Source organism: Panicum hallii, chromosome 9 (genome assembly GCF_002211085.1).
Source record: "Panicum hallii strain FIL2 chromosome 9, PHallii_v3.1, whole genome shotgun sequence".
In the NCBI taxonomy this organism is placed as follows: Eukaryota; Viridiplantae; Streptophyta; class Magnoliopsida; order Poales; family Poaceae; genus Panicum; species Panicum hallii.
In genome coordinates this window covers 54,717,937-54,729,508 of record NC_038050.1, presented here as the reverse complement: position 1 = coordinate 54,729,508, position 11,572 = coordinate 54,717,937, and the positions used below count along the sequence as shown (strand labels likewise).

General features: G+C 46.0%; 1 protein-coding gene and 2 non-coding genes across 3 annotated transcripts; all 3 read right to left on the bottom strand.

The window, feature by feature from the left end:
* Positions 1-481: 481 nt before the first annotated feature.
* On the bottom strand, positions 482-1,267 carry LOC112873153. The gene is made up of 2 exons (XM_025936171.1): positions 908-1,267; positions 482-811 (listed from the first exon to the last, which is right to left on the bottom strand). The coding sequence occupies exons 1-2, from the start codon at positions 1,265-1,267 to the stop codon at positions 482-484; spliced, it is 690 nt and encodes a 229-aa protein (XP_025791956.1).
* A 7,544-nt stretch (positions 1,268-8,811) lies between these two features.
* Positions 8,812-8,900, bottom strand: LOC112878382. Its single transcript, XR_003225711.1, has one exon. It is a non-coding gene; the product is annotated as a small nucleolar RNA snoR14 (small nucleolar RNA).
* Positions 8,901-9,055: 155 nt separating this feature from the next.
* LOC112878373 lies at positions 9,056-9,142 on the bottom strand. The gene has a single exon (XR_003225703.1). It is a non-coding gene; the product is annotated as a small nucleolar RNA U61 (small nucleolar RNA).
* Positions 9,143-11,572: the final 2,430 nt, after the last annotated feature.

The window sequence follows — 11,572 nt, the reverse complement described above, 5'->3', positions numbered from 1 at the left end:
TACCAAAACTGAAGAAATAGATCTGGGAAGGTGTTGGAGCAATATACCATCCGATGAAGACATGTGGGAGGAAGCTCCTGAGTCCACCACCCATGGAGAGCCGCCTTGCATCGACATCTGCTGGAGGGCGGCGATCAGCCCGGCATGATCCCAAGAGGGAGTTGGCGACGGGTTGTGCAGTGGCGGGGGCGAGACGTGCAGCGGGGCAAAGGCGGTGTGGGCCTGCTGCGGAGGAGCCGAGCCCAGGATGCCTTGCTGGGAGCCCTAGGGATGCCCGCCGCCAGTGTTACCGCCGGGGGAGATGTTCCAGAACTGCCCGCCCGAGGACTTGCAGACCCAAGGCTCGGGCAGGAGTGCTGGGCCGCGCTGTTGCTGGCCGCCACCGCTGCCGTAGTGGTTGTTGCCGCCGGCCGCCGCCGCCGCCGCCGTAGCCGCCGCCGGATTTCTTGCTGCCCTTCCTGTTGTTGCGTGGGCGCTGTGGCTACTGCTGCTGCTGTCCGCCACTCGAGGAGGAGGAGGAGCGGCAGCCAGAGGTGCCACAGGAGGGAGTAGAGCCAGCGACCAGTGCCGTGGCCGCCGCAACCTTGATCTCGTTCGCGAGGCGCAGTTCCTTGAGGAGGAGCTGGTCGCGAGCGTAGGAGAAGGAGAGGTTGTTGGCGGCGATGTTGTCGGCGGTGTTGGAGAATTCCTTGTTCAATCCGCGGAGCAGATTGAAGACAAGGGTCGACTCGGAGACGGGCTGGTCGACGTCGCGCAGCTTGTCGGCGGTGGTCTTCACGCGGTGGCAGTAGTCGTCGATTGTGGAGTCCCCCTGAGTCAACGAATGGAATTCATGACTCAGGAAGATGGCCCGTGGTGCCTTGTTCGCCTGGAACAGGGCGACGATGGCGGTTCACAGCGTGCGGGCCGTCTTGGTGATGCCATCCATGGTCATGTCGAGGACGGCCTCCGCAACGGATCCGTAGATCCAGCTACGGACGCAGCAATCTGCCTCTTCCCAGGCGGGATCAACGGGCTGACTGGCAATGGGGGAGGGGCCGTCGAGGTGCCGCAGAAGACCAAATTTCCTGCACATGTCGTGGAAGTAGGCGGACCACCTAGTGAAGTTAGGGTTCTTCAACTCGAGGGTGATCGGCACGTGGGCTTTGACGGAGACAGAGGCATAGGGGTTGATGAAGATGGCGCCGCTAGTCGCGAAGCCAGAAGCAGGGGAGGTCGCGCCGATGGGAGGAGAGGTCGTCGAGGACTGGGTTGAGTCCGTCGACATGATGGCGCGGGAGGGAAGGGATGCGCGGCCAGAGAGATGGCGGCGCCGGTGGGTGGGCGCCTGTGCGGGGAGCACACGGCGCGGTCAGGAGTTGAGCGGAAGGTGGAGAGAATCAAGGAAAACCCAGACTCGTGATACCATGTAGAGAGATAGAATAGGAAAACACCACGTACCCAATGGAGGTGGTGACCTTTCATATATATAGCCAAGAGGCTCTGTGTACAAGGATGCAATTTCCTAAACTAGAAAGTTTATCAATCACCTATACAAGGCAATGTACAGCCGGCTATACATATATATCTAACAAATACTAGCTTCATAGAAAAATTGGCATATATACTCACAAGCTCTATCCCTCCTCTCTTCTCTTTTCTGAGTTGTTAGCTTTGTTTGAACTTTTTGGCTCACATTAGATCCCCTTTGAACAGATTCTTCTATAGTACAAGCCTTGTAGAATTTCTCAACTGTGACATCACCTGCTACAGCTCTAGAGGTATTAGACTGAGATACTCTTGTTGGCTGCAGCACAATAACCTCATTTCCATCGTCAGAATCTTCTTCATCACCATCTGAGTGATCTAGGTCAATTCCTTCTCTGACCCTTTCCTGTTCCTTTCTTTTCTGTTTAGGGAAAGTCCAGATGGAGCAGGCGTCGTAGCGCTTGTGGACACCGGTGGGCGACGGGTGGCCCTGCGGGGCGGTCGCATTTGCCGGCGACTCAGCGCCCATTCGGGGAAGAACCAGATCGACGTAATTTTCTCTTTTCATATTATTTTTATTATTTAAATATCTAATCTGCTTTAAAAATCGACGTCTGTGATTCTTTTGAGGTATTACCTCCTTAGACCAACTCCAGCAATGTCCCCTATCCCACACTTTACCCCAAAATATAGGACTTTTGGTCCTATTCACCTCTCCAGCAGATCCCCCAACGTCTCCCCCATTCCTACGGGTGCCCTCCCTCTCCCCCATCCGCGGCTGCCCAATCCCGTAGCGACACGCGGAAGCGGGTCCCGCTTGCCGTTGGAGCCAGCCGAGGACGAGGAGGACGACGCGGTATGGCGCGCGGAGGAGCTTAGGGAGGAGGCAGTACATGGCGAGGTCGCCGGATCTGAAGCGAGGTCGCCGGATCTGGAGCAAGGTCGGCGAGGATGAGGGGCGCGTCGGGGTGGCCGAGGTCGAGCGAGTGCCGGATCTAGCCGCGGCTGCTGTTGCTGCTGCTCGTCGGAGGAGGAAGAGGACGCGGGCCACGGAGCCGCGGCTGCTACTGCTACTGCTCGTCGGAGGAGGAGGACGACGCGGGCCGGGGAAGAGGACCGGCGCCGCGGAGCTGCTGCTGCTACTGCTCGTCGGGGTGGCGGTGCTCGTCGGGGTGGCGGGAGAGCAACAGATGGGGGAGGGATGCGAGCGCCTGGGAGACATGAGGTGGGTCCCACGTCCTTTTCCCTCAAAATGGGCAGCCGGAAAGGTAACACTGATGGAGTTGGTCTTAGGAGGTAATGGAGTACCCTAGCAAGGCCCAAATCACGAACATCTGAACATACACAAGTCTCACTAATATCATGACAAATGATGTATACATGTACAACGGATCTGCTTGAGGTCTTGTTTATTTGCGCTTCTAGATATTTTTGAATCATTAGCTTTTGGGACTTCCAAAAGTCAAATTATCTCAAAAGGCAAAAGGCAGAATCATCCTGCTATGAGCTTTTTTGCTTTTAGTTTCCGAGAGCATATGATTTTTGGATATTCCAAAAGGTAGTAATACAAGCTCAAACAAATAGGGCATCAGCTAGATTGCTAGAAGGGATAGAAGAGGTAAACGGTGGGCTGCTGCTTTCCTGAAGTCTCCCATGCCGACTGCCCGGACTTTTTTTTTGTTGAAAGAAAGCCTCCAGCACTATGTTCTGATGATACTAATCATTACTGCATTCCATTGCTTTCATATGTGTGGCCACTATTAACAGCGTGCCCTCTGCACTACAAGTTGGACTGATATGTCATTTTTATACATGCGAAACAGGGTACTAGTTATATTTATCCATTAATTGTGTAACCAAAATCAGACTCTTTTTCTCCAGGACTGTAGGTAACAGAGCGAGAGTGCAACGTTTTAGCAAACTCCTGCCCCCTCCCCAAAGGTCTCACACGAACTATACTCCAGAAACCAAACCAGCGGGTTAACCATTCCATTTTTCTTTTGTAATCAAAGATCCTCAACGTACTCAAGCCTCTAAGAGGCATGTCAGCTCCAATTAAGATCTACGAGTCAAAATTGGACTCTTATATATCACTCCAGTGGCAGATTTATTTTCAACTGTAAAAAAGCGTTTTAATCCGCTTGAACATATATTTATCTTTTTTGGTAAAAAATGATTTTCAGACGTGCCTATGCTAGTTAATTATTCCTCGCCGCCTCCGTATGTTTTGTCTCCGTCCATTTTTGTTTGTTGTTTGCTGCCGTGACATGCTACTTGTTGATATAAATTTAGGAATATGATGTGAAGTGGTTGCTTCTTCATCCTCGCATATTAACAAATCAAAACATGTGGTGCAAACTCTAGGCGTGCAACGCAGGCTTGTTTCATCATTGCAGCTGCTGCTCCAAGGTGAGATCAGAAGAGCAATTCGTCACCGGCTAGTACTTCTCCGGTTGCCGAAGATGTCAAGAGCAACCAATTGTCACATGATCTTCTGGTGTCTCCCAAACCTAAGCCTGTGTGCCAGGTGTTTCTCTATTATCATCATGTAATATTTTTGCCATCGCTATATATCTTTTTGATATTGGTATGTACAATCTGCAACCTTGTATATAGTGCCTTATCGGTGAGACTTGTGTCGAGTTTAGTTTGGCATTCATTCATGGCCACCCGGTATCATAAAAGAGTGAGGTTTTGGGAGGTGTACAATATAATCAATGTGTTTTGATTGAGCTTAAAAAAGGTTGCTGAGATTTGAGTGCATTGTACTTCTTGATACTCGTGTTCCAACAAAACTGAATCAAAAGGAGATACACTGCATGCTTACTAATATTTCATATTTACTCTCTCTATTTTTTTTATATGTCACATTAAGTTTGACCTAAGTCAAATGTATCCAACTTTAACCAAATTTATAGAAAAATGTAGCAACATACCAAATATATGCACTATAAAACATATTTCATAACGGATTCAATAAAACAATTTTGGTATTGTAGATGCTGTTATATTTTTCTATAAACTTGGTCAATGTTGGATAAGTTTGATTTAGAACAAAGCTAATGTGACATGTAAAAAAAGGAGGGAGTAGGTTTCTGTGGTGCATGAGGATAATTGGTTCTAGGGTTTAGAAAAAAGACAAACCTAGAACATCTTAAGCTCTCGCACACATAGAAATCTCACTAAAAAATTTGCAAAAGTGGTGTATGTTAGACCCGGACACACAGGATTGTCCACGTGGCACACCTCTCTTAGAATACGGATGGGATATGGTCCAAGCCCTACATCTGTTGTAACTACTCATAATGCAGTAGGATTACTCGTATAATAGTGAAACTAGTCGGATACGATAGGAAACTACCCGAGAAGTACTCGGGTAGGACTCCTGGACTTGTACCCGACTAGGACTTCCATGTAAACCTATCCTCCCAGACTATATAAGGGTGGACAGTGACCCTCTTAGGAGGAATCATCATCAAAGTCAATACAAACCACACAGGACGTAGGATATTACGCTCTCGGCGGCCCAAACCAGTCTAAATCTTGTGTTCCTTTGCACTTTCGAGTTCCTGATCTCGGCGATACCATACCTACAAACTCACCACCTCGGGGGTATCCCTCGGTGGGCATGGCGGTAAAACACAGACAGTGTACATGTATAGAGGTGCGCTGCAATTTGTTTCCTTTGCTGAGTTTAACCTGGTTACTACAGAGGACAGCCTCATGAAGCCAAGGCCCATTGTCAACAGGGGCCACAACCTTCAGATCAAGCCATCACCAGCAAAAGGCGGTGCATCCATCCATCATCCAGCAGTTGGTTGATTTGCCGTAGGAAATTACCATGTTCAAAAGTTTTGCTGGCTCACATAGTTCAAAGATAGAGAATCATACAAGTTTTTCCCTTTTTTTTGAAAGAAAAATTGAACTAGTTCCAGCCTTAGGCATAATCATGCTTATAGTCTTTACATCCTTACAACCATTTGTCTTCAGAAGATAAACATGAAAATTATTTGAATTTAGTACCTACATACTGGTACACAGTAATAAATTACAAAAGGATGAGTTTTTAAAATCAGTTTACTCCTAGTTGTCATTTATAGCATTGAAGCAATATAGTTCATATCATTGTCGCATTCTATATATTTTAGTCTGCATCGCTACCTTGCTCACAGCATTACAGACAATGCATATCGATTTCTTGCTCAATATCGGTTTTGTCTAGCACATTGAGTACCATGCATGGCAACTTAGTTCAGTCACAGTCAAACATTAGCATGTCGTCCTCTTCAGGATACACCACATGGGAAACCGTCGCCTGTCGTCTCTTCAACAATCAAGATACAAGGCAGCGGATGGTCCATCTAAAGTTGTCTGATCTTCCCAGGCGCCTCCTACTCCCAATCATCCAATATTATGCTCCTCTAGCACCTAGGATTACCTCCTATATCAGCCTTTTCCATTGTTGTATGGGTTTTGATATGGACTGCGAAATGTGGTGAAAGTGAATTGACAAAGCGCCTTGCTCGACCCTGTTGCTCGATGCCCTACGCACGTAAGGAGATATATGTGGTGGTTAGCTGGGACTTTGATTTTTTTTTTTTGTTCTTGCCCCTACTTTAAAGTGTAATTGTGGTTTTGCCCTTATTTTTTTATTTTATGATTTTGCCCCTTACTTTTCACAATTACTCTTCAAAGTAGGGATAGGAATACAAATGCCCCTTAATATTTCCGGTTACTCGATGCTACTATTAAAGCGGGTGACTTTCTGGTTTCTAGTGTATGGTTGAATTATTGAGAATTTGTATACTCATATCCTTAAAAGTGTTTTTGATGGAACTTACAAACAGATGTTGACATTTGACACTGTTAATATTTTTTCATAACGATACATGCTTATTATGTTTCAAGTTTGAACCAAAACAAGTTATAGGAAAAAAAATTGTTGGGTTTTGTGAGTACTACTACTGTAACTGAGGCCGTAGTAATTTAGCAAGGCAAGAATATGCTTCAAACTTAGGGCATTCTGCCTGAGGTTGTCTACATTTTGAAAAATAAAATGAAAAGGAGAGGAAATCTAAAACATCTGAGTTAACATACACATAGCCTCATTTTTAACGGTTGACAGTATGAGTAGTGACACGTGCCTCAGATTTACAGGAGGTGGAGAGGAGAGGTCATGTTGCTCAACGGTACTAGCGTAGTATTCCACCTGCTGGCCGTGTAGGGTGAGAGCTTTTGGTTCTGATCGATAGAAGCATTCAGTTGGTGAAAGAATGACCAATGCTATGACCACATAAGTAAGTATCAGAATGTAATGTTGTTATCTGATACAAGCGTCCGTTTCCCTCGGTAACACAAATTTTGCTACAGGTACGATATCATAAATTTGCTTCTAGATTACATGGCCAAGCCTTGGAGGTGTAGTCCTGTTGATTTCCGCAAGACGCCCGAATCTGATCAGTCTCTCAACTTTGCCGGTGCAGCGGCGGCAACATTCGAATGTCACCAGCGTTGAGTTGCATTGCGTCCATCCGTGAGTCCAGTGCTTACCACAGCATGAAGTTTGAAGCCTTCTCGCGCAAGACTGACTTTGCTCACTTTGTTTAGGGATAGCTAGGTAGGGAACCATATAGAAGTGCCCTTAGCATGCATTTTGCTTCTGCCTACAAGTGCCTACGATCATTGGAAATGCCGCCTAACCCGCCACGGCGCGCCACACTTTTTCCGCCACAGGTGTGGCGGCCGTTTTGAGCGCCACAAGTTAGGCACGTTGTGGCGGGTTAGGCGGCACTCCAAACAGCCCCCTAGTCTTTCCATTCGCTCAGTCAGGTCGATGCTTGCCCATCCTTCTTCCCCATGGACTAGAGATATCCAAACTAGAACCACATGTACTTCAGGTTGCTCGCACGCTTGGCAAGCTTCACCTCCCAATTAATTAGAGTGGAAAGTCGTTTGCTTCTTTCCATGTGCTTCTCATTCCCATCATATGACAAGTATTCCATCTATTTGTGTCTCTTGTCGCTACCATCCATTTTGTAATTGATATTGGTATGGACAACACATGTACTTAGTATTGTGGTTTGGTATGAAGTATGGACAATTCAGTTAGTACTATTACAGACTATGCGACATGTTGCTTCATATTAGAATGTGCATATGTGAAACGGCGTGTCTTGGTTATTTGGATATTCAATTGTAGTTAATGTTATAAAAGAGTGATACTTCAGTTGAACCTTTTAAGGTCAAGCTTAAATAGAATGTATTTGACGGCATCAGCACTTCTGGTACTATATATTATTATGTTTCAACATAAACAAAATGGAAGGCATTTCATCCGGAGAACAAAGTGATTGCCATTTCGCTGATAATCTTTCGATGAGATCAGGGGCCTGCTAATTATGATTCACAATTACCCTTTTGAGAACAATGTCTACTCAAAAGCAACTTTTCTCATGACAAGCTATCAGGGATCTTAAATCTGTCTGTATATACGCTGCTATATTAACCCATTAATTGGTTCATGTCCTGCTCTTGTAGAACTGTCTGACTTCGATGTGCTTATTTGCCATGGGCCAATTAGGTCCAGGATGATACTTCTTCATGTTTCAATTCATGTAATACAGCAGCTAGTGCTTCTCCTGAGAGTGTGTAGGTTTCTTTCATCGCTTCGCATTGACTCTACTTTGAGAACTCGATCGTTTTCTAAGCTGCACTAGGGCTCTTATAACTCAAATAGGCTCGCTTCACCCAGTCACCGTGATGAGAATCATTAGTTTACAGTCCTCGACAACAATGTTTCTTGAAAGATCAGACTGTTGAATTTTTCTGCAATAAAATAAGGCATCTGAATTGTTTAGGTTTGGGGGGCAACGGGAGAACAAGCCGACCTGGTCAGTGTTCTCATATCATTCAGTTCATCCCTGGTTGACGCCTGCTTGGAACTCCGCCAGTGGTGCTAACAAGTTTAAGAACACGCAATATATGCTAACGGATTCTCTCGGGTCCAGCAAGGCCATTTCTGTCCCGCAGAATTTGTTAACATTGTTCATACAGTATTTATAGTGCACCAAAATGAACCGAGGCCGCAAACAGCCTCCGGTTACCGAGATTTGCATGCATCACAATGATTTCGAACTTAAGAAGAAAAAAGGTTAAATCTGAACAGACATTGGAATCATCATAACCACGTTCACAAGAGAATTAAAAACAATCAGAATGCTCAGCTGATTAAAAAGGTACAATCATGAAATCAAATCCGAGGTAGAAAGCCCAAGCAGTTAAACAGCGAACGAATGAATCAGATCCAAATTCAGAAAGAGACCAGCATGCAGAGTGGAAGCAGATGCGATCAGAGCCTGTCGGGATGTATGAGGAGTCATCACTTTGTGACATCAGGGGATTGACAGACTTTCATACATGCATCATCACCTCGCATCAACATTTAACCAGAGCACGCCCCACGAAAACAAGATCCAAGAAGAACATAGCCAAGAACAAAACCGAGTCAATAGCAAGTAAAAACAAGGGAGGGGACGAAAACGATGAAGCAAATCTAGATCTGAGGGGAGAAGATAAAGGGTAAAACAAGTGGCTCAGAACTTCTTAGAGGATTTGTGCAACCGACACCGGCGTCCGGCGGACGCCTCCGGCACACGGTTTTCTTTCCTCATCGCCAAGATACCTTTCCTCTCATCATCCCCTGATAACAGGGCTCAAATCGAAAACCAAACAAAAACAAGGAGAAAAGAAAGCAAGGAGGACGAGGAGGAAGAAGCGAGATCAGCACCGGAAGGGAAGGGACCGCGTGCGCGACGGCGGTGAGGGAAGAGATTGACTGCGCCCTTCGCTTTATAGACAGACCAGAACGGTGGGAAACGAAACCCTAGATGACATCATGGGCTTGAAGGCCCAGGCCCAATCGGAGCACGTCCGTGGACCGGGCCAAAGAGGCCCAACATTTCAGACCAAATCCGAGGACCCTAGTTGCTGCTCATCAGGGTCGGCGGCCTCCTCGACGGGATGAAGCAGGTGCTTGGAGGCGTCGCCGCATGCGACACATCGAGAAAACAGAGAGAGAGAGTACAGAAATCTGTGTTCCGTGAACAAATAAAGGCTGCATAGTCTCATCGAAATCAAGATGCATGAAACAATCACGTCAAGTCGAGGAATCGAGGGACAACAAGTTAACTGGTACGAGGAACAAGAAGTTATGGCACATCAACAAGAAGCAAATTGGCCCAAATCAGTGGTAAATCGCGCAGCAGGAGAATGATGAGAATGATACAAGGAATCAAAATCTGGCAACCATGAATTGGAAGGGCGCTCAAAAACTAAGTAACCAAGCAAAAGTCTGAACTGTGCGATCTGGCGGAGCTCCATGCGGCGGTCTCTAACGCGGCGACGACGCTTCGGCCAGTCCACTGACCCCAAGCTCGGCCTATGCGGCTACAGCTAAAGTCGAGACCATCGGTGAGCTGCGAGAAACGCACACCAGTGGAGGAAGCTGACGGAGACGCGTGCCCTTACGGGAAGCGTAGAGAAATTTTGGGTTACCCAATTACCCAAAGCATAAACCCAAGCTGGCATGGCAACAAGACAGTGGGTTGGCTACATGGCTCTATAGGATAATTACGCTATTTTTGACAGATTGGGTATTGGGTTGTTGGGTTGGCCCAATGAAATCTGTATCCTCCCGAGCTCAGGCGCACCCTTAAGAAAGCAGCAGTTGATGCTTCTTCCTCGACACCGCCCATTTCCGTGCCACCGACCATTTTACTATCCCTCGATTTTCATGACGCCATCCATTTTTCCCCATCTGTCATATTGTGGTTCTCGTCTGAGGTTGATATGGATGACGGATGCTGGTGCACAGCTGCATAAAAGGGAACTAGAGTCTCTTCCTAAAGCAAAACTGTGAAGGCGGCATTTGCTTATTTTTATGGAGCCACGCAACACCAAGTGAGCATGTAAACTTTGTATTTATGGAAGGCATCTCACATGGGGTTACTAAGACGTGTAAGTAAAACTGCACCTAACACTTAAATAAAGGTTTAGTAATAACATAGTACATGCGCATACGTTTAAATAAAGGTTTCTTTTGGGTTCTTGCTCCTGCTTTGAAATGCAATTACAGTTTTACCCTCATTTTTCAACTGTGTGATTTTGCTCTTTATTTTTCACAAGTCTTTGCGATTTTGCTCTTGATTTTTGTGTATTTGCCCCTGTTTTGATCCTTGACTAGGGTTAAAATCGCATTGACTTGTGAATAGTAAAGGGTAAAATTACAAAGTTAAAAAAATAAAGGCAAAATCACAATTACACTTCAAAGTAGGGATAAGAACACAAATGCCCTTATATAAACGCAAGCATAGTCATCTCTATGGATACACGTATATAGCACTACTCCAATGAGCACTTCTAAACGAATGAGTTGGCCAATCTTGAGATTGACCACGGAAAAAATAACACGGTTAAATCCTAAAGTAAATATAGAAAAAATATGAGCATCGTGCCAAACTGAGGACTTAAATTTGAATTGGCGGGTTCCGCTAAAAAAATCTTACCAGCTGAAATACGCTCAATTCGCTAAATTAGGCAAATTTGCTTACGTGCATTTCAAATGAAGCAGGGCTACGGGTGGACACCGTGCCCTCGGCGCTTGAGCCATCCGGTTCAAATAACCGTGTCTGGCCGGATTAGCTCGCTCTCCACTGGGCCTCACCACCACGTGCATTGACGCACCACAGATCTTGACCGGATGCGAATCTGAGTCCTGGGCTAGACCAGTAGCAACCTCGACTCACTATCTTCTGGGGTAGTCGAAGTGGTCTCATGTATTCACGTTGAGAATCATCACTAGGTGCCTGTAGGATCATGGAGGCTAAGTACTGATACCGTATATATGTATTTCAGGTAATGGTTGATCAAAAATTTGCTAAAACCAACTGTAACATATCACTTAATTAATTTAGGGGAGAGAAATGAAATAAAATGGCAAGTTAACTTATAGCCATCCCTCCGTTTTTGATCAAATTATTCTCTCTTGTATCCAAAAGCTCGCCCATAGTCCAACAGCTATAGCACTAGAGCCAAGAATTGAAATCAC

Excerpts from the sequence above, each read along its gene's own strand:
- LOC112873153 (XM_025936171.1), bottom strand. The coding sequence starts at position 1,267 with ATGTCGACGGACTCAACCCAGTCCTCGACGACCTCTCCTCCCATCGGC. Across the intron at positions 812-907 it reads TGGATGGCATCACCAAGACG|GGGGACTCCACAATCGACGA; the intron begins GCCCGCACGCTG and ends TCGTTGACTCAG.